The sequence below is a fragment of the Heteronotia binoei genome, chromosome 4, assembly GCF_032191835.1.
Source record: "Heteronotia binoei isolate CCM8104 ecotype False Entrance Well chromosome 4, APGP_CSIRO_Hbin_v1, whole genome shotgun sequence".
NCBI lineage: Eukaryota > Metazoa > Chordata > Lepidosauria > Squamata > Gekkonidae > Heteronotia > Heteronotia binoei.
In genome coordinates, this window is record NC_083226.1 from 38,054,855 (window position 1) to 38,078,492 (window position 23,638).

The window sequence follows — 23,638 nt, forward strand, 5'->3', positions numbered from 1 at the left end:
TTTAATTAATTAACTGAAACCTCCCCTCAAGAAAAAGCCATAGCTGAGAACCCCATTAAATGCCATGGCAACTAACATGGCCTTGCAGAACCTCTTAAAAAACTTTTAAAGGTAGTGCCCCCTCCCCTTTTATTCCACAAGGGGGGGCCATAACAGAAAAGGAATAAGCTCTAGTAGACTCCAAGGAGGCTTCATTAGAAGTGGCAGCTGAAAGTCTGTAGTTGGTGCACTGTGACAGGGCTTCAAGCAAAAATGAGCTCACACGCCCCAAAACTTTTGCATCCATGTTCACAGCAGGAACCCACAAGGGAAACAAGGGGTTGGATCCCACACATGATTTCTGGATATGAGCAGTCCTTGTTCAAAGCAAAGCTCTGAAAGCATTCCTCGCTATCTGTTCTGCACTACATGCAGGAGTAGCCAAGATTTTAAAAGTCTTTTTTAAAAGACTTTTTAAAAGTTGGGGGGCACCCTTTCCCATCTACTGTGGGGTTGCCACTTCTCAGAAGCTTTCTGGGGTAGAGCCAAAATCCGGAGGCTCTGAAAGTGGCCAAGTCAAGGCACCTAACCCTAAAACTTTGGAGTCCAGAAGGGACTGTACCTTGCATGCGAGCAGGGGGCGGTTCCTTCCACCTTCCTCTCCCCAGCACTCTCCAGCCAGCAGCTCCATCTGTCCCCCCCCCCCACTTCCTCTGACGTGGCTTCTTCCACCTCCCTCCTCTCTGTCTGCTGCTTTTGCTGCTCCGGAGCACTATGCTCTGCTCAGCTCTCCTGGCTCTGGCTGCTGCTGCTTTGCCGGCTCAGCCATGGCAAAAAATTTTTTAAAGCAGGCTGTGCCTCAGGGGCCCCCTAGAAGTTGGGGAGCAGGCCCTCCTGACTACAGGAAGACCACTGTTCCTCTACTATGCTTTCTACATACACAAGATATAGCACAAGGTATTTCTTCAGGAACAATTTCAAAAGCAATAGTGACAGCCTGAACATCTGATAGTTAAACTGGAAGTCAAATGGTTCTCTATGGGTGTCACTCTGCCCTTGGTGTACAATTTGTAAGGATTTAAACTGGAGTTATTCTGCAAAGGATTACATTGTTGGCAGCTCTATGAACACATATACAATGCATTGGAAGACCTGTTCAGTTTTGGCTGGAAGAGCCAAAAAGACTTAGTACATGACTTTAGCCTTTTTACCATTGTGTGTGTGTGTTAGGGCTGCAAGGTCCAGATTGCTCACAGGCATGAGGATGGGGGAGACATTTGAGGAGCTGGAAGTAGCATCGCACCCCCTTCCCTCTCCAAATAGTGACACTGCACACACAACATGCCTACATCGCCCAAAAGTGACATGGGCATGGTGGTGACGTTAAAGGTTAAACACTCTGGTTTTGCGGCAAAATTCAATGTAAAATTGTCTTGTAACCATAGGATTTTGCCCAAAAACCAGAGTGTTGCCCCCTGATGTCACTAACAGGCTGACGTCACCAATGGGTGATGCAGACATGTCCTGTGCAACATTGCTGGGTGGTTTTTTTTTTGGGGGGGGGGTAGGGGAATGGGGAAGAATTCTCTCCTGCTGGCTAGCTGGCCAGTGGCAAGCAGCAGCCCAAAAACGGTGCATTGACCGCCCCCACCGGACAATTGGCAACCCTAGTGTGTGTGAAATTTTTATTCTTTGAACACACACATATCATGTTGGATCATTAAACTAATTTTCTACATCTTATTAAAGCATTTTGATCTTGTTGATGCCTTTTCATTTTCCATTCCCACTTCATTTTTAATATGTCTTTTTACTGTCTCTATCGGGAAACAAGATTAAAGATAGTGTGGTTAAGCATACAGAAAAAGAAGATTCAGAGGAGATTCTATCCTTCACTCAGCTCCATTGAGCTTGTGTTCACAAGTACACAGATACAACCACATTTAAGAATACCATGCAAGAAATTTGTAGAGTTGAAGGAAGTACAGAAAAGGGCAGATAAAATTATTGGGGAGACATTAATCTCACCAAGTTCAGAAAAAAGGATCAAAATTAATGCTGTTAGCCGCCCTGAGCCTGCTCCGGCGGGGAGGGCGGGATACAAATAAAATTATCTAATCTAATCTTATCTAAAATGACAAGGGGAAACACCATTAGATGTTTTAAAGAAAATTAATAGTATGAAGAGGATGGATAGCAGGAATCCCCTGTTCTGATAAGAAGGGGGGAAAGCCAAGACTGGCTCTTTGATTTGGGAACAGAAGCTTTGTTGAAGAAGCAAATGGGAACCAGCAGGGCTTTTTTTGTACCAGGAACCCTTTGCATATTAGGCCATGCACCTCTGATGTAGCCAATCCCCCTGCAGCTTACAGTAGGCCCTGTACTAAGAGCCCTGTAAGCTCTTGGAGGATTGGCTACATCAGGTGTGTGTGGCCTAACATGCAAATGAGTTCCTGCTATAGAAAAAACTCTGGATCCACCAGTAAGCACTATGGTGACCATGATGCCACTTTAGGGACCACTAGCATCCAGCACCTGGCACAATAGTTTAAAAATAGATCCTTCCATATTCAGCTGCCCTATTTTTGACTGCCGGCTACTGGGAACAAAATAGGGACCCTTGGCACCATCATGCCCCGGTTACAATCTTGCCAGAGGTCTTAGCCACCCACTGCCAGAAACAGAATGCTGCATTCAATAGCTCTGTAGTGTGATCTCATAATGCAGTTTTTAGTTGAATAAAAAAGTTTGATAGTTTCCTCAAACAGCTTCATTTTCTGAGCTCTTTAGATAACTGTGTGATCAATGACTGGGAATTATTTTAATGAGCCCCTGCTTCGCCTCTTTGTCCAGTTTTAATAGGAAACAGCTATTGCAATTAAGGACTGAAATGCTGGTTTAACCTTTTTGCTGTTATAGATTAGCTGTCTCATGCCACCTCTCCATTACTGAAAAGTTCAGACTCCGGATGTAAAAAGGAATTTGTTAAAGCTGGCCATGCAACATCAAGTTCTTGCTGTGAACAACTCATCTTCCGGTTGCAATTTTTATTAACAAGCTGGAATTACAATTGAAATAGGAATGGTGCCAAGCAGTCGGATCCTAGGCAGAGTCAATCCAGTCTAAACCCACTGAAAGTATTGGAGAAATATTAGACTGGAGAAGCATAAGGTTCTACTGTATGCTTAGTGGAGTAATGCAAACTTAACCTGGATGATATTTTTCTTACTTTTAAAACAATTTGTGTCATAGATTTTTTTATTTAGTTCTCTTTTTGATCAGAGACAGAGAAGAGTCCTTTTTGAACATCACATTCATGATCATACATGAACCTTGCAACCATGTTTAACAGAAGTGCACACACTACCTATGACCTTCCCCATATGGATGATCGCCATGCTGTGTGAACAGGGGCACTGTGCATATTTACCATGCATTTATGGTCTCGATAGACTTGAATGCCAGTCCTGAAAAATCCACTGTCTGCTTCACAAGAACCAAAGCTGAACACACATGATAAATATGCTCATCCCCCTTGTTCATACAGTATGACAATCCCACTGAGAGTTGCCAACCTCTAGGTGGTGGCTGGAGATCTCCTGCTATTGCTGTCTTCAGGTGACACAGATCAGTCCTCCCAGAGAAAATGGCTGCTTTGGAGGGTGGACTCTGCACCTTATATGGCATTATTGAGGTCCCTCCCCAAACCCAGCCCTCCTCAGGCTCCACCCCCAAAGTCTCCAAGTATTTCCCAATGCAGAGCTGGCAACCCTAATCCCATCTATTGGGAGGACTACAGCTTTGGCTCCCATTTTGTAGGGTTGGCTCCTGGTATGCATGGTTGTAACATCTGGAAAAGGCTTTCCCTAGCTGCTTATTTTTTAGATACAACCACCTCTCTTTTCCAAATGGATCTAATCTTATAAACATAATGTTCCAGATGCTGAACCTGCCTACCTCCTCCTTAGCATTTCATCATCATGGACAGGAGATACTGCCAACAGCTGGACACAGGGGTGCAGGAAGGCTACGGCCTGTGAGGCCTTGTCCCTCCTTCAGCACAGCAGGAATGAAAAGGCCTTTACAATGCAGAGTTAAAGGTCATGATGATGACAAAAGCCAGAGAACCAATCTAGTCCTTAATCCTTTGCTCTATTTGCAAGATTCCAGCTTCCAATCTTCCAATGGCAAATTGGCCATAAGCCGATGCCAAAGGTAATCAAAACCAGCTGAGAAGAGGGAAGGAATAGTAATCCTGGCACTGACCCCCCCACCCCGGTCCATTGCTATGCCCACATTTCTGCACACGTTCCTGCCATTTGGTGGATAATTCACTAGCAATGTCTATTTTTTCCATAGTCTATGTCTGCTGCTTTTAACAACTCCTCTTAAATTAAGAACTTTCCCTTGGAACAGACAAGGCGAACAGTGACTCAATTTGCAGCTGCAATGAAATTGCCAGTTAATGTAGCAGTTATCCTGACAGTGACCAGCAAAGGGACATTTACTGTAAAATTGATCAGTACAGATGCAGTCTGTAACCCCTTTCAATCAAAGCCAAGACCTCACTTACATTAACCCGCCTCTGAAATTAGCGCCACTCAGGAAGCAGAATGGAAATAGGTAACAATCCCAAGATGAGAAAAAAATTGTATAAAGGAAGGGGAAGCTGACTTTTGTGGTGTGAGGGAGCTTTCACAAGTTACACTAAAATGCATTTCAGTCTGAAATGAGCTATTTCAATGCTGTTACTGAGTTATAGAGAGTGGATGGGAGCTATCTGGAGGTCAGCATAACTGTTTCATTTGAAAGACAAAGGAAATGAAAGACCTGGTTTAGATGTCACACATGAAAAGGGCTCCAGTCATAGTCCTTTGGGTTCATTTTGCTGGTGCTAGGGAGGCTACTGAATTTACCCACCTCCAAATTTTCCCTATGATGGAGCAGAGCCAGTTTCCTGATTACAGAGCAATTACAAATACATTTGCTTTCTGCCATTTTCCAGCAGCCGTTTTCAGAATTTGTCACAGGATGCATACAATAGTTTGGTTGTTATAAGAACTGGGAGGGTTTGCCATCCTTGAAATTTGTATGAAAAATCTGGGTTTTTCACATCTCGCTGAAGTTTTTTTAAAAATCAAATATGTTATAGATACCATTCGAAAAATAACAATTACAAAAATTGCCCAAGTTTACAGTTAGGATTGACAGGTCCATGCTTGGTTCCCCTGAGAGACTTCGGAGGTGAGACATGGGGGAAAGGGTGTCATTGATGCATCGGCATCACTTCCAGCAAAAAACTGGAAGTAATGTCACCGATGCTCTAGGATTTTTGCCAATATCTAGAAAGAGATCTTGGATCTTACCCCCAAGTGGCCCAAAAGGCAACATGGTGACATCACTTGGAAGTGATGTTGTCATGTTGTGAATGTTGCATGACAACACTCTAATTTTTGGACAAGATTCTATGGGAAAATTGACTACAAACCACAGAGTTTTGCCCAAAAACTAGAGCATCATACCCAATGTCGGCGACATGATGACATCATTTCCAGGAGATGTCATTGCACCTCATACACAAAAGAAGGTCCCAGAAAAGATGCCCCTGATTACAGCCAAACAGGACCTGGCAATCTTAACCAGCAGGCTGATCAAGCAGAGAGGTATGGATGTCCTAAATCGAGTTGGAAACCACTAATTTACTATTCCTATCTCCATGCTGGTTCCCACACTCTAATCCATACCCAGTCCTATACATCAAAGCTGTCTCTCACTGGTAGTAGTCAAGTTCGTAGAAGTACACCAGTTTGGTGTAATGGTTAAGTGCGCAGACTCTTATCTGGGAGAACTGGGTTTTATTCCTCACTCCTCCACTTGCAGCTGCTGGAATGGCCTTGGGTCAGCCATGGCTCTCGTAGGAGTTGTCCTTGAAAGGGCAGCTTCTGAGAGAGCTCTCTCAGCCCCATCTACCTCACAGGGTGTCTGTTGTGGGGGAGAAGGTAAAAGATATTGTGACCGCTCTGAGACTTTGAGATTCAGAGTATAGGGTGGGATATAAATCCAATATATTCTTCTTCCTGTGAAAGTCCTAAGAAACATATCCCATCTTTTGTTTGAACTACACTATAACAGAAAGCATTCTGGTATACCACCAACTTAAGCAGACCTCTTAGAAGGGAAACATAAGAAAGGCCTTGCAGAATGTGCTGAATAATGTTATAATAAGATATAATACTGGTATAATGTCAGAAATGAGATTATGTACATTATATTAGTTATTGGATATAACTCTCATAAGGTTTAGTAAAAATAAAGGTTTTGGAAAACAGTATAAACAAGTGAAATAGTCATCATCAGTGTTCAAAAAAACCTTCATGATTCTCATTCTACTTTCTACACCAGCCTTGAATACTAGTATTAGTGGCAGGATGTGGAAGGCTGAGGAAGCAAGTTTGGAACAATGAGCAACATTCACCTCTCCCTAATGCTCTGCCACTAGATTTATTTTTATGTTCCTGTCAGCCTTGCCTACAGAAAGACCAATTTATAACTCTATCACCAGCCCTTCTAGACAGACTCATCATTCACACATTAGAGTACTAAAAAAAAAACCCTTCAGAGATAGTTGTGTCTGGCTATAAACTAAAACAGCTTACTTCTGACGCCTGGTATTTCTCTCTCTTTAAAAAATATCAGTTGGATGAAGAGATGATACATTGATTTATCCCTCTGCCTGTACCCTAGATTTACCAAACAAAAAATAATCTACAGGTTTCATTGGAGACTAAGACCTGGTTCACATAAACAGTGGATTGAGGAGTTAAACATGCTTTTTAATTGTAACAGATTGCTGATGAAAAATCACTTGTACTTGAAAAGATGTTCCCTGCTTATACAAACCTAGAAGATCAGGGGAATGTTAGATTAAAACTTTTCCCTCTGATATGTAATTTCTTGTATGGAGAGATAGACTAGATTAGATCTTGGGAGCAATTCTAAGCAGGTCTACTCAGAAATAAGTCCCATTTCATTCAAAGGGGTTGAATTCCAAGGAATTTTTTTTTAGGATTGCAGCTCTTATCTACCATTTGTGTAAACTAGCCTAGCCTCAGAAGTTCTCAGCATAGTCAAACCACATGAAAGGACTTTGAATTTTGTAGTTTCTGTTGGTGTTGGTTTGCACATATTTCCACTAATTACACAGGTCAAGAGGAATAAAGGTGGCTCTGAGAAAAGCCTACTATATAAATTCACTTGTCGAGAAAACTAAAGACAGATTCCACCATTCCATTTCAATTGAAGAAACACACACCCTTTAAGATCTCAACTATGTGAACTGGTAGATACTACAACTTTGAAAGCCAAGTACATAAAATAAGGGACCGGTATAAGGGTAGGCCATAATAACCGCAGTTTATATGGGAGGGGCAGTGGCTCAGTGCTTTATATGTAGAATATCCCATGTTCAATTCTGTGCTCCTCCAGTTAAAAATCCAAATAGGGATCAGATGTCAAGGGATAATGTTCTCTGCCCTATACTCTGGAGAAATACTCCAGTCACATTAGACTATCTTGAGCTTGATGGATTAGGGGTTCAATGGGAGACAAGGCAGCTTTACATGCACAAATCTGTTCAAATACAGGGCTTCCATGCCAAGTATTTGCATAAGATTTCCTCTAAGAGTCTAACCAGTTCATATGCTGGGAATTCCAGAATTTTTTAAAAGTTCCTTTAAAAGTTTGTGGGTAGGATTGCTGGACCTGTGCCTGGCAATTCTGAGAGTTGCTGGGGATGGGGTGAGAAGAAGAAGAGGGAAGCATAGCTTGACATGATGATGTCACTTTTGGAAGACCTAAAAGTGATTAAACCACATTACATGGCACACTAGGAATCCCCTCAACCTCTATGGTAAAGACCATAGAGACTGCTGAACTAGAGCAGGGATGTAAAATGTGTGACCCAGGGGTTGGATCAGGCCCCCAGAGGGTTCTAATCAGGCCTGTGAGCATGTCTGCTTTCTTTTCCCTCTCTCTTGATTCCTTCTGTGTCACAGCTTCACCAGGCTTGCTCAATCGCACAGGAGCTACAGAGCAAAGCCTCTATTTTCTACATTGGCTGAGGCTCCTCTCTTGGGGCAGGAGAGCTTGCTTTGCCAGGCTTTCTCAATCACACAGCAAAACTACTAAGACAAGCCTTTTTTCCTTCTATTGGCTGAGGCTCTGCTTTCTCCTCATCCCCTGGGGTGGGAAGGAAAGAGTCAGAGCTTCCCTTGCCTAGCTCCCTCAATCACATGGGAGAGATACAAAATCTTTAATTGTATTTGTCTGTGCCCTTTATAAAGTTTATATTTCTACTACCTGGCATTGCATTTTATGACACACATGGCCTGGCCTGACAAGGTCTCATTTATGTCAGATCTGGCCCTAATAACAAAATGAATTTGACACCCCTGTCCTAGTGTGTCATGGAGGTGGAAGTGCACAACTGGCTCTCTGTGCTCATTTGTTTATACCTCACTTTTCCCCTCAGTGGAGACCCAAAACAGTTTGTGACGTTGTTCCCCTCCATTTTATTCTCATAACAACTATCCTGTAAAGGGTTGGGGGGACTAGCCCAAAGTTACAAGGCTATATCCACGATGTCATCCCCCTTGTTTTCTCCAGCTGTGAAAGGAGGTCAAGTGGGGCAGAGCCAGCAGAGATGCCATAGCAGGCAACCTGGCAAGCCTATGTATGGGGCCCTGATTCATACTAGTACTGTGGTGAAAGTGGATGATGAATTTTAAGCACCACCACCACAAACACTCATTACCTGATCTAAAATGTTCCACGGGAGTTGATGTTTAATCCACTGAGAATAATAAGTGACTTCCCACTGGGAGCTTCTGACATGGAATTCCTGTGTATTGCCTGGTCAGGCCCTCAATCAGGGATTAAATTCAGGTCTAGAAAGCTATCATATGCAGGTCTTACTAGTCTCATTTTATTTAGTAGGGACTACTCCCAAGAAAGTAGGATTGCAGCCTCACCGACTTAAGGAATGGGTCCAGCCTACCTAGTTATTATTCCCTGAAAGTCTTTTCTATGTTCAATTTTAAGCAGCTAGCCATTTACTTTCACTAGGCTAACAGAAAGCTACATAAACATTTAGAAAATTAAATTTCAGTTTATATAAACATATACACCCCATTAAATAGACTATGAAGTCATTGGCTGTACACGTTTCTAGTTATTGTTTGCGCTTGTGGCACATTGTATTTGTCCAGATTATTGCAGATTGATAGCATTGGCTGCATAACAAGTCTATAGTGGCCCAGCTTCTTATTGAGTGCTCTGAGTCTGTGCTCTGCAGACATATAAACTACCAAGCTAGAGTCACACTATGAAGATTCCAAATAATATGAACTATGGTTTAATGAGGGATCAGGAGCATCTCATTTGAACTAAGCCAGCTTGACAAAAGAGGAACGTAAACATCTCTTGCCTTGCTCCTCCAACAGAAGGAATGATGTGTGTTTGCGCGGGGTCTCATGGGGGAAGAATAAAAGCTAAACTCTGGATGTTGTAAACAGTTAGGGGAAGAGAAAGACAGTTCACTTTTGCAGTGAGGCACTTTTTAGGGCTGTGTATTCTTCAGCTAAATATATCTCCTCTTGTACACTGTTCAGCATTTTAAGACCATAGGTCCATACTTAGCCCCTAGGTGACAGCACGGGACCCACTAAACTACAAGCACATGACATCATAGACATGTGTCACAAAGAAAGGGAACCAGAGTTATGATCTCACTGGTGTCAAGGCCAGAAGAGCAAACAGCAGGCAAAAAAGCCAGACAGAAGGGAAAAATAAGCAGAGCAAAATGAGGAAAAATAAGCACAGCAAAATGAGGAATAAGTCAAACAGGGCTGGTTCCAGAATTTCAGGGGTTCAGGGCAGAGTGCCCGGGGCCCTCCATCTGCTCTACCCACTCCCTGCTTGCACCTCCCTTCCTGACCCTCCTATTGTCCTGCCCCTTGACCCTGTGCCCCCACCTGCTTGCAAGCCCTTCCACCTGCAATAGTCCTTTCCCTGACAGCACAAGGCACTTCTTACAACTGGAAGCGAAACCTCTATGGCTGCTAGAAGCATTGCTACTGCAGTCACCACCTGCATGCCTTCCCTGGTGCACTGGGCAATGTGTTCAGCTAGAAGCACAGGTGGCACTGGGGGAGTTTTTGCAAGCAGAAGAGGAAAGGTTGCTTGGGTCAATAGCAGGGGATGAAAGAGGGTGAGTGTGTGTGGGGGGGGGCGGTATGTGGCCACAAGAAGCCTTGGACCCTGGCAGCTGCCCTACCCTAGCCTACACTGATGCTGGCCCTGAAACCAAAAGTTTAAAGCCATGGAGACATCCTCTCCACTGCTGTGTGGTCTCATCCTGCTTCTGCACTGCTCCTTTTAGCCTGCACACATCTGCACAAACAGCAGGGCCTTCCAAAAGGCAGCAAAAAATCTTAGCTGCTCTACTGGAGCTCATTAGCAGCAACTGGGGGACCACAAGCCACCTGAAGCACCCAACTGGTGGGTTGAGGACCATGGGTCTTGTGTAGAGTATCAGAGACAGATAAATATGACAGTAGGGTCCCCTTTTATGCAATGCAGGCCCAGACATAAACTCAAGTTGTAAGCAATGATTATCTTTTTTTAAAAATATAGAAACAAGAGTTCAATAACACCAGAAACAAAAATGTAACACTTTTTACAAACACAGAAATCTTTTCATAGTCTTGCCAAAATAGGTCAATGCTACTCGAGCGTGATCAGTACAGATTTGCTGCCTGATCCCTTCCATGCACACACAGACTGAAATCTGACTCTTGGATTTACATTAAAGTTAGCTTGCTGAGAAGTGCAGCCTGAGCAATGCTTGTTCCTCTGCCTTGTTTTCTCTTCTGGTATAATTCAGGTCCATGAGATTAGTACTGCTTCTCCAATGTGGAAGGCCAAAAGTAGGACTCACCTCGACAAAAATGAAGCACGGAATGATGGAGTAACTGCGTTGCGTGTTGTTCCCCAAAGCCATTTCTCATCACACCTCTTGAGGGTAAGAGTCTCCAAAGTCGTTCCAGGCTGACAAAAAGAAAAACCAGGATCGGTTCAGTGATAAGAAGTTGGAACTTGACCTTTTAATTGTCTCTGGATGACTGATGTGTGCACTAGGGGGTGATCTCGCATTAGCCTCACCAAGAAATTTAAAAAGCAAAGAGTCAAGGCCTCAGGAATGTGTCATGAACACAGAAAGACACCTTATATGAAATCAGATTATTGGTCAATATAGAGAAGGAGAAGAAGAATATGATGAATTTGGATTTACTATACCCCGTCCTTCACCCTGAATCTCAGAGCGGCTTACACTCTCCTCACAGGGTTTTTGTTGCTGGGGAGGAAGGTAATTCCTCCCCTGCAACAAAAACCCTGTGAGAGCTCTCCCATAAGATTCCGTTTCAAGGACAACTCTGTGAGAGCTATGGCAGACGCTAGGCCATTCCAGCAGCTGCAAGTGGAGGAGTGGGGAATCAAACCCGGTTCTCCCAGATAAGAATCTGCGCACTTAACCACTGCACCAAATTGGCTCTCTGTGCTCATTTGTTTATACCTCACATTTCTCCTCAGTGGAGACCCAAAACAGTTTGCAACATTGCTCCCCTCCTCCATTTTATTCTCATAACAACCAGGGCTTTTTTTGAGCAGGAACACACAGGAACACAGTTCTGGCTGGCTTGGCATCAGGGTGTGTGGCCTAATATGCAAATGAGTTGCTGCTGAGCTTTTTCTACAAAAAAAGCCCTGTGTGAAACAATGGTGATGTCAGGGGGTATGGCCTAATACACAAATGAGTTTCTGCTGGGCTTTTTCTACCAAAAAAGCCCTGATAACAACTATCCTGTAAAGAGGGGGGACTAGCCCAAAGTCATCTAGAGCATTTCCATGGCAGAGTGGGGACCCAAACCTAGATCCCTCAGATCCCAGCCTGACATACTAACCATCACACCATGCTGGCTCTGTCTGCTCTGTCTAGCAGTAGCCTTTCATGGACTCTCCCAGTCCTGCTATCTATGATTCCTTTAACCAGATATGACAGGTATTGAATTGGGGACCTGCTGAGCATAAATCATAAGCTACAACCCTACAGTCTACTGAGCAGACATCCTGTCTATCAAGCGAAATCATATCAATCTCTCACACACTCATTCCAGGGCACTCTGACAGGCAGTTTGCAATCCATACAGAATAGACATAGCCCCCCCATATGAGATCCTGTTCACCTTCAGATCTTTGGCTAAGCCATTAGAAGGATGCCACACTGGTTGCAGGAACAGATTTCCACCCAGCTCTCTGCTCCTTCTATTAACTTAGCCCTCTTCTTGAACTTCCTCTAGGTTAGTTCAGCCTTGGCCTACAACTCTCTTCCCACTTTGGGTATAATCTACTACTAATTCTAATGATAATCTACTACTAATTCTAAACTGTCCTTCCTTCTTTGGGCTTCCAGTGGCCTTAACTCCTTTTTTAAATCATTGATTTGTAAGGAAAAGAAGCATCAAATCTCCAGGGAAAAGGAGCATTGAAAAGGAAGGAGGAAAAAAGGAAACAGATACAGTGAAGGATTGGGAAGAATCCTTTTCCAAAAAGGAAGACAAACACTGGATCTCCATGTGCATAAGTGGCCCAGAGATGCAAATATTTCAATATTAAACCTGTCTGATTTCTCTAAGAGTATCACAGGTGCCTGGAAATGTGCAATCGCAAGGCCAAAAGCAGCCCTGCTGGGTCAGATGAGTGATCCATCTAGCTCAGCGTCTCATTTCACACACTGGCTAACCTGTTGCCTTAGGAGGCCAGCAAATACAGCATATAAGCCTAATTCCCTCCTAATGCTGGTCTTTTGAAGTCTGCTGTCTCTAGATGTAAAGGTTCCCTTCAGTCATCAATGGCTAGTAGCTCTCCTACTTGAATCTGTTGAATGCCGTATTAAAGTCAGTGAAGCCAGTAGCTGTTGCCACATCTTGTGGCGACAAATCTTATTCTTAAAGTAAAGAATGTCTTGAATACCCTGCCCATCAAATTCTTACTCTCTGTGAGAAGAAGAAAAAGCTCTCTCTCACACACCCCACTTTCTTCCCTTTATGCACAATTTTATAAAGCATTGCAACGTGCTGTGTTGACATTTTCATCAAGTTATCTTCCCTGTTCCTATGATTTTAGACCACAGCAGTGTAGTATATTAGGGTATTTGCCCCTATGTGAAATACTTTATATTTCTCACAATGAAAGACATTTGCTTCATTTTCACCCACTCACCCAGCCTGCAGAAAGCCTTTTGAGGCTTCTTACAATCTACTTCAGTTTTCATCATCCTGAACAATTGCATCTCATCCCCAAACTTGGCCACTTTTTGATTCAACCTAATTCCAACTTATTTATGAAGAAATTCAATAGCCCTGGCCCCAGTACTAATCCTGTGGCTTCTTTCCTTCTGTTCAGTTTCTGATTAGCGTTATCCCATGACTGCTAAGTTTACTCACAAGCCATTGGTAAAGGGTTTTGTCAAAAAGTTTTTTGGAAATACAATTACTGTCCATGAGCTTGTGAAAATTCTCTCAAAGCTCTGAAAAAGGATGGTGAGTCAGGACTATCCTATACGGAAGCTATGCTGATTACCTGCAGCAGGGCTTATTTCTCTATGGGCTTAATAATCCTATATTGAATAATAGTTTCCACAAATAAATAAATTTATTTATTTAAAACATTTATTAGTCATACTTCTCTCTTGTGGAACTCAAGGTGGCTTACATTGCAAAAACACAATAAAAACAACAACAATGAAACTGATAAAAAGTCAGTCACAATTTAAAAACCCCACTTAGAACTGCCAATAACAAAAGCTAAATCAGTCAAACACAGTCCTAAATAAAACTCTTTTCATCTGCCTCCTGAAGATGGACAGTGAGGGGACCAGGCACATCTCCCTGGCAATGTTTCATAACTGCTACTGAAAAGGTCACCTCTTGTGTGCTCATCAGACAAGCTACTCTGATTTGTGGGACAGTCAGGAGGACCTCTCCCTGTAATCTTAATTCTCAGGCAGAAAATATGGAAGAAAACAGTCCTTCATATAACCCAGCTCCAAACTATGTAGGGTAGGGATGGACACAAACCAGCCCTTTTGATTCTGATTGCAGTTTTGTGGTGGTTCTGTTCTCTACAAAAAACAGCGAAGCAGTGGGGAACTCTCAGCCACTCAGCCGGTTCGTTTAAATGGCTTGGAGCCATTTCACTCCCAATGTTCTGCTCACTGTGGCAAACAAAAAGCAGGTTTCTGCTGGATGCAGCTTTTGGCAGAAAAGAGGGAGAGGAATGCCTCCCAGTCATTTCACCCCTTGCTTTTTGTTCACTGCCAAAAGTCAGGGCAAGGAGAAAGCTGGGGGGTGAAATGGCTCCGAGCCTTTTAAACCCCTGCTTTCTGCTCCCTGCCACTTTTTATTTGGGGTGGGGGGGGGGCGGAGAAACCAGTGGTTTAAACTTTAAATGGCTCATGAACAGGGCTGGCCCTGCCATTAGGCAAACTAGGCAGTTGTCTAGGGTGCCGACCTTCTTGACGTGCCAAATTGGGTGCCCCCCGTGACTTGGTGATGTTATCAGTGCAGGGGTGTATGTGTGTGCCAGAAGTTAGCCTTACCTAGGATGCCAGCCAGTCTAGGGCCCATCCTGCTCATAAACTGATAGAAAGTGATACTAACCGGCCTATTGGTTCATGATTCAGTTCAGGATTTTTTGTGAAAAACAGAGGAGAGCAGAGTACTGTAATTGCATTGGGTCCCCACTGGCAGGAAAGGTGAGGGGGAGGGGACAAATGAATTAAACAAATAAAGCTGCTTGACTTAGCCTTTCTGACCCTTTTCTTGAAAACAGCAGCTCTGAAAAGTTTAACTGCTCCACATTATCCTTCATGAAAACCAATGCACATTTTTCATTCCATTTTTCTGCCTTCTCCCTTTACCAAATCTTCTTCCTTTGTCATGCAAGGTCCCCCATTACTCCACTTTTCCTTCCATAGTTAAACCTGTAGCATATGAGCAATTTGACTCCTACATTATTTATAATAATTAAAACGGAGAGTTTCTGTACTGACTGGCTTCTGTTTCTTATAGGAACAAGCGGGCTACCATGTTGATGGGTGTATCCAGGCCTCTGATGAAGACTACAGTAGTATCAAGAGACCTTGGTGTTATAAGACACTTCTGCTCCTTAAAAAAGGCCACAGAGAATGATCATACAAGAGCTATGAATTCATTTGCTTGAGCTAGTTCCCATCTTGTCTACTTTACCCCAGGCACACCTCCTGAAAGCCCCTGACACACAGAGTAGGAGGTGGGGAGTTACTGTCCCCTGGGAAAAGACACTGAGCTGTGGCATTTATATTAACTGAATTGAAAATTAACTACTAAGGCAGTTAAGAAAAGAGAGCCAGGCAGGCAAACTTCTTAATCTGAAAAGCTTTTATTTCCTCAGGGATTCATGTAAGAAGGAGGGGGTGGGGAAAGTCAAAGATCAGAGAAGAGGAAATTCTAATAAAGCCGAGATGTGCGTAAGGTTGTAGTCCAGCAGAAGGATTTCTTTCCACATAGAAGCTAGAACGAGGTGTTATGGGAGAGCACGGTTGCCAGCTGCCAGGCTGGACCTGGAGATCTCCCAAAATTGCAACTGATGCCCAGATGGCATACATCAGTTTCCCTGAAGGAAACGGCTGCTTTGGAGAGCAGCCTGTATGACATTATACCCTACTGAGGTCCTTCTCTTCCCCAAACTGTGCCCTCCCAAGGCTCCACCCCCCAAATCTCCAGAAATTTCCCAACCCAGATTCAGCTACCCTATTAGAGAGCCAGGGTTGCTAATGAAAACAGAAGCTTTGCAAAAAAGTACTACTTTGTGGGCTGCATTCAGAGCTAAGGTGGACAGACATGGCCTTCTCAGTGGTGGGACTCATGTTAGCTCACTTTGGTGTCCTTCCTTCTGCTGTGCTGTATGGGAGGTTTAAGAAAATTCCATATTCCAACAGGTTTTGTGGTAGTGGTTCAAGGGATATAGAAAGTACTGAACATATTCTCCTACATTGTACATTTTACTGTGATAGTCGTGCCATTTACTTAGATCCTCTTCTTCGAAATCATGAGGGACAATCTGATGGTGGTAAGATTCTTTTCCTATTGTCCTCTCATAACTCTGAGATTATTGAGACTGTGGCAAAATATCTGTGCTGTGCTTCTAAGAGGAGAAGAATGTTTCAAATGTTGGGGTAATATATGTTTTCTCCCTTGCTGATTGTTGCTGTCGTTGCCAGTGGGCTTAACTTGGGTACTCTCTCCCCTCAGCTGCTTGCCTGAGCAGTGGTTGCCCAGCATTCTAAAGTTGCCAACTTTTCCCCTGGCAAGCCTCCTGTGTCTGTAATGACAGGATGGCATGTGGAATTTTCAGCAGGTAAAACTGTTCTAGGACTGGAGATCAATCACAATGAGCAAAGATGAGCCTGTAAAATTTTTGCACAGGGAAAGTTCTTAACAGCACAGGCACACTGGGAGAAAAAAAAAAAGTTTTCAGCCATATCTACATGCTAAGTGCACTCCAGCTTCCAAGTTTGTAATGCCCTAGAGGATGGGGAGATTTATTCTGTGGAGGGAGCTGAAATGCCTGCAAGGCAGTTTGGTGTATCAGAGTTGCCTGAAATGATAATCCTCAAAAGTCTCATAATGATAAAAATTACATGGGTACAATCATTACCTTGTAACTGACTATTGCGGGATAATAAATAGTACTTTGCAGACAATTGGCAAATCTGCTCAGCTCCGCCAGGGAAATATTTTCCAAATATACATCAGTTGCAATAATAGGAGATGGCTGTACTTCCAAAAAGCCAGCAAAAGCAAATTATTTCTGAGTTCCCGCTGAATGGAAATGCTTCTATGTGGTCTTATATTGGAGGAGGCTACACTTGGCTTCTATCCGTCCTCCTAAATGTCACCTTCAATTAGCAATGCCTGCAGGTTTCCTCGAGACAAAAGGAAAATGGAAGCACTCAGCTCTCTGCTCCTAATTAGCCAGAAGGATATTTGCATCAGAAGCAATGGGCAATGCCAGCCACAGTGATCAAGAAAGAACTAATCTTTAGAAAAACAGAGCCCTAAGACATAGAGAGATACAGCAGCAAAAGCCCCTTGACAAAAGGAGTGCCGCAGTTTTCTGGCCTTGCTCCTGTTCTTCGAATACCAGGCTGCAGCAGAGAATCCTAGCCCATGAAAGAATTTCCATATTTCAAAGCCTGGAAAAGCTTCACCTGGTGATGCTCTGCTGTTCAGTGAACAAGAGCAGTTGCTGTAGAATAGAAAGAAACAGCCCAGGGTTGCCAGCTGAAGGCTGTAACCCCCAGGAATTTCCAGGATAGGAGCTGTGCATTGTGTAGCACCATGCAATGCAACAATGTCACTTCCAGTCATGTAACCAGAAGTGATGTCACACATCAACAAGATGCTCTAACACCTCTTTACTATAGAATTTGGGAAGACTGCTACAGCATCCTGGCAATATGTGATGTTACTTTAGTGACCAAATGGCTCCAAATGCTGTCCTGGGCAGCAACAGTGGATTAAGGATGGGGGAAGGGGCAGCAGGAGGTATAATGGAGAACTGGTCCCCCTAGGAGTGACACAGAATGGAAGTGCTACATTCTCTAGACCTATATTAACCAAAAGGATATTTGCATCTGACAATGTGTTGCATAGTGGTCAAAGTGCCGGACTTGGATAACCTCGTAAGTCTCGTCTGGGTAATCTCCCTTTCTCAGCCTAACCTACTTCATATGGTTGTTGTGAAGATAAAATGGAAGCCAGGGGAGCCAGAAATGCCAACCTAAGTTTCTTAGAGGCAGGATGGGATTTAAAAATGCATTACATAAATAAAAGGTGGCAACCCTAACTAATCATCCTAACTAGGGATGGGCACGAAATTCAAAAATGGTGGTTCATTGGTTTGCCCAATTCAGTGGTTTTGTTTCATGATTTTTTTTATTTTCTGAATGAATTGTGGTTCATTTGGTTTGGGAGGGCTAGAAAGCACCGACAAGCCATAAATGTGCTTGGCGTGATGATGTCACCCAGAAATGACAAATGGGGCGACATGCCTGGGGCGACAGCATCACTTCTGGGTGATGTCATCATGCCGGGCACATCACGGTGCATGAGGAGGATCCCCTGTCAATAACAACACAGATGAACCACCCAAAAAACAAGCCGCTTCATTTTTCAAGTCATGTATAGCGTGAGTACCCAAACCGATTCAGAACAAGCCGCAAAGCAGCTATTTTAGGCATGAATTGCGATTCATGCTTTTGAATCATGCCCATCCCTAATCCTAACCCATTTCCCAGTGGATGGTATTGAATGAAATCTCTGAAGTCAGATTTTTTTCTAGGTTGGCCAGATGAGATCTTCAATGATCAAATGGGTTTGGCTCCAGCAGACTCCATAGCTCCCTGCTGTTCCTAATTACTTTTGATCAAGAGGCAAATATGCTTCTGTCGGTCTTTACATTTCTCTACCACTCTTCCCCTCAAGAGCTCAGGGTGGGGTCCATCAGTCTCCCAACCTCCGTTTTTATCCTCACAACTACACTATGAAGACAGTTAGGTCAAAAGCAGTGACTGGCCCAAGAGCATCATGGTCAAGTGCCAATTTAAACCCAGCTCTCGCTGGTTGGGTTGCCTGTCTCCAGGTGAGGCCTGGCATTACAGTAAAATATATTCAATTCCACTGGAAAAAAATGGCATACCCCACTGAAGTCCCGTCCCCCAACTATACCTTCCCCTGGGGCTCCACCCCTGAAATTCCAGGAATTTCTTCAACCAAAGTTGGCAACCGTACCTCCAACACATTATTATTATTTTTATGTGGAGCATATGGCATGAAAATGGTGCAGTTCACCATTGTCAAAAATTCTACTGGTTGTGGACAAGCCACTGAGCATGCTGAAGGAGTTCTTTGAATTCAAGAAATGTGAGAAATGCAAGAAAGAAAGAAGTTATATATGAATCACACATAGCTATTTATCTTTGTTGCTAGTGAACCACAGCAATATTTTTATCACTGTCCCTTGGTCCCTCCTGTTCCTTACATGCGTCTAATCTTCCAGGCTAAAACCCTTACGTATTTATTTGGAGCATTTATACCCTGCTTTTCTGCCAGTCTGGGCATCCAAAGCAGTTTACAATGTTATACAAAGTTTAAAGCAAAACCAAAAACTACAGTTTAGAAGAAAATGAGCCCAAGCTGCTCTTGCAGCTCTGCTGGAAGTTCCTTCAGATCTGAGTTTTACCGTTCACACAGGCTTTGCTGTGATCTACATGTCAAAATCCCCTGCCATTCTATTGCATTTCTCCGCTTTGTGCTAAAACACCTGCTGTGCTTACTGAGAAAATGAAAGTATTCAGGCTTTCTAACACTGTCTGGCCGTCAAGGCCATCACAATCAGTTAGAGCATTTTGCTGACATCTATTGTAATGTGAGAATGCCCAGTAACAATTTAGTGTTTTGAACTTATCTTGCACCAGAAAATAAGGCACACATGTAACAGCTAACTTGCTTCTATACATATTCACCCACCTGTGAACCGCCTTAATTTTGCCATCCTGTCTTACAATAAACACAATAAACACTAATCCTGATGAAATGGAGAGTTGCTATTATTGAAGGTAGTAATAGACCTGACACTACACTTGCCAGTCCCCCAGTGGGAGTGAGCTATCCCCGCCTCTGCCTCTCATTTCCACAGAAAAATGGTAAAAGAAAAATGGCCAGCAGGCTGACGCTGTGACATCACTTCCAGGAAAACATGAAAGAACACCACACCTCTCTAGAAATCAATAAAAACTCTATGGTTTTGCTGGAGTGATGTCAGGCTGTCACCAACAGTTGACTCCACTTCACTGTCCCCTTGATTTCCCACCGATTGACACACCAGGCCTGGCAATTCTCTGTGATCTCTCCCAAAACTCTGCAGCCAAACAGTTCTGGGAAAGAAAGGCCAGGGAAACCCCAGGGTGTGCAACAACAATGCTGTGAAGAAGCAGGAAAAACCCTCCCTCCCAACATAATCAAACCGGAAGTAGATAATTTGTGGTTAAATGGCCCAATATAAGATATATAGGGCAAGTACAACAAATAGTAGAGCTCTCTCAGCCCCACCCACCTCACAGGGTGTCTGTTGTGAGGGAGGAAGGGAAAGGAGATTGTGAGCCAATCTGAGACTCTGAAATTCGGAGTGGAGGGCAGGATATAAATCCAATGTCTCATTATTATTATTACTACATTTTAATATATAATGAAATAATTATAGAACTCACGGCTCGGTTGCTAACAGGCCACGGACCGGTACTGGTCCACGGCCCGGGGGTTGGGGCCCCCTGTTGTTGATCATACAAATGGTCTCCCCCACAGAAGCCAAGTAAGTGGAAAGATGGGGAAAATCTTCAGGAGCTTGTTAGAAAAGCGTAAGAAGAGCCCTGCTCTATCAGATTGGTGGTCCATCTAGCCCAGCAACAGTTATCACTTAGTGGCCAAGAAGATGCCCTTGATGACAACAAATAGGGCATGACAGTCAAGGTCTCCCTCGATGTTGCCTGCTAGCACTGATATTCAGAGGTTTGCTGCCTCTGAATGTGGAGATTTCCTTTAGTCATTATGGTTAGTAGCCAGTGATGGATCTAGTCTCCTTGAATTTAAGAAATATCAAACAAGCAACCTTATACTGAGTCAGATCACTGGGTCGACTATATACTCTGACTAGAAGTGGTTCTCATAATCTGCATGTATTGCCTGGTTCTTTTAAATGGAGAAGTCAGAGATTGAACATAGTATCTTCTGCACGCAAAGCAGATCATCCAGAATGGAGCCTCAGCCTAGGGATGCCAGCTCTGGGCTGGGAAATACCTGGAGATTTGGGGGAAGGGGTGGAGTCTGAAGAGGCATGGTTTGGGAGGGGAGGGACCTCAACAGGGTATAAGGCCAAGGTATCTACCTTCCAAAGCAGCCATTTTCTCCAGGGGAACTGATCTCTGTTGTTTGGTGACCAGCTGTAATTCCAAGAGCTTATCTGTTATCACTTGGAGGTTGTCAAACCTACCACAGCTGGATCCCTTGTAGGACTGGGCAAGAGGTTGGTTGGAAATGAGCAAAAGTCCAAATCGATTTGTTCTGATTTGTTTGTTTATTTTTGGCCAAGTCTCATTCCAAGATGAGCCGTTATTGCTCCAGAGAGGAGGGCAGGCACTTGTCTTCATTTATTCATTGCTGTTTTGGCCATTCCATTCTCTCTGTTCAGTGTACATTCCTTGGGGAAGAGACTCATCTTTTCCTTGCTTTAAAGAACCATTTACACTGCCGGTGCTCTATCAGTTCAATACCTTGAATAAAAAGTGACAGCAGAAGAGAAACCGTCTGTCCCTCTTCCTCATGCAGCTGCCTCCTGCTCTTCCTTCTTTCCCCCCCTAATTCCTATGAAAAAGAAACACCTTAATTTCCCTCCCAACAGTGCCTTGTTGAGGCTCAGTCCCCAGGGGAGACTCTGGCGGCAGCACCTGGCGTCACTGCGCTCAAAGTTAAACTGATAAGCCCAGTGGTGTGTTCAAGGCACAGCGGCACAATGCAACAGTCACATTCTCTCCCCTCAACCCCCCCCCCCCAACACAGTCACAAAGAGGCATCTGCAGGTTCATTATCCAAACCAAATATTTGGCAGCACTTTCAGCAGAACAGAAGGGCTGCCTTTGGGAAGGAGATGCATCACGGAGCAGCCCAGAATTCTCTCCTTTCCAGCAGGTCACTGCCCTGGAGCACCAGATAAAGACTGTTTCACTTCTCTGCTAATTGTGAGGGAAGAATCAATGGGGAGGAGGAAGGAATTCTGACTTTTACAACACCTGAGGGCAGGTGGTAGATCCTCCATGCTTGTTAGTATTTTGAGAGCCAAGTTGCTGGGATGGTCCTGTTTTGGCCCTATTTTGAATGAGTTGTATTTGGCATGAAGCATATGCCAAATCCACTGTATTTTGTCTTTTTTAATGTAGTTTACCCATTTAAAGTACTGCTTTTCACCATTTTAATATCTTATACCATTATAGTACTGTGAGTATAGGACTGAGCTTGGCTTCTCACATTCTTTTCTTCACACATCTTTGCGTAAGGATGTTTCTCACAGTGCAGGTGAGAAACCTGAAAAACCAAAGCAGTGCTCTGAAAGGCTCCCCTGTCTGGGAAGTGGAAGTTCTGCTCTCAGACCCAGTTTGATGTAGTGGTTAAGTATGTGGACTCTTATCTGGGAGAACCGGGTTTGATTCCCCACTGTTCCACTTGCACCTGCTGGAATGGCCTTGGATCAGCCATAGCTCTGGCAGAGGTTGAAAGGGTAGCTGCTGTGAGAGTCCTCTCAGCCCCGCCCACCTCACAGAGTGTCTGTTGTGGAGGAGGAAGATACAGGAGATTGTGAGCCGCTCTTAGATTCGGAGTGGAGGGCGGGGTATAAATCCAATATCATCATCATTATTTGAAAAACCCCTCTCTCATGGACACCACTCCTTTTTACCCTGTCCCTCTCTTGCCTGTCACTTTCTCTCATGGGAAAGCTCTAAAGCTGGCCAATTTGCCTTCAGCCAGACTCTTCTGCTTTCAGCTTCTTCTTGGCTCACTCCTGCCTCATCTTACAAGTTACACACTGAAGCTTTGTTACTCCTTTGTCTGAATAATCCATTCATCAAGGAGTAGAACAAAATGCAGTTCAGAAGACTAGTCCTTTCATTTCTAACAAAAAGACGATATTTTTTTATTTCTCTCCTGCCATGGAAAGTTTCACTTTCTATATTCTTGCGGATCAAGCCACATATAAAGTAGAAAAGATTTTAAACTGTAAGGATGTGACACTGGCGGCCAAGATCAAGATAATTCTTGTCATAGTATTGCCCATTACTGTGCATGGGAGTGAAAGCTGGACAATGAAGAAAGCTGATGGGAAGAAAGTTGATTCCTTTGAAATGTGGCATCGGAGGAGAGTCTTACAGATGCCTCAGACTGCAAAAAAAGACAAATCAGTGAGTTCTGGATTAAATAAAGCATGGACTCTCCCTAGAAGCTAAAATGGAGACTACCATACTTCAGTCACATTATGAGAAGACAAGAGTCACTGGGAAAGACAATAATGCTAGGAAAAGTTGAAGGGAGCACGAAAAGAGGAAGGTCCAACATGAGATAGATTGACTCAATCAAGAAAGCCACTGTCCTCAGCTTGTAAGACCTGAGCAAGGCTGTTAGCAACTGGACGTCTTGGAAGTCATTAATTCATAGGGTCATCATAAGTCAGAGATGACTTGACAGCACTTAACACGCACACATTGTGGCAAGTTCAGAAGCTGGCAACCATTGGCTTTCTCTGTGAATCTCTTGCATGATAATGGATGTGTGCCAAATGACCCAGAAGACTCAGTGAGTAACAGCGCAGTTTAAAGGAGTCACATTCTTCTACATCCATCAACTTCAACTGATTTAAAAAGGGATAACTCTTCTTAGAATTAGACCAGACTTCA

At 43.7% G+C, this 23,638-nt stretch overlaps 1 protein-coding gene across 1 annotated transcript in view; it reads right to left on the reverse strand.

Annotated features, from left to right (window-relative positions):
- The window catches only part of PLPPR1 (phospholipid phosphatase related 1), a 151,647-nt gene that overhangs the window by 57,934 nt on the left and 70,075 nt on the right, over positions 1–23,638 (reverse strand). Inside the window, exon 2 of the mRNA XM_060237139.1 lies at positions 10,976–11,085. Within this exon, the coding sequence (XP_060093122.1) occupies positions 10,976–11,038 (63 nt within the window). The 5' untranslated portion in view covers positions 11,039–11,085. The remainder of the gene's footprint in view (positions 1–10,975; positions 11,086–23,638) is intronic.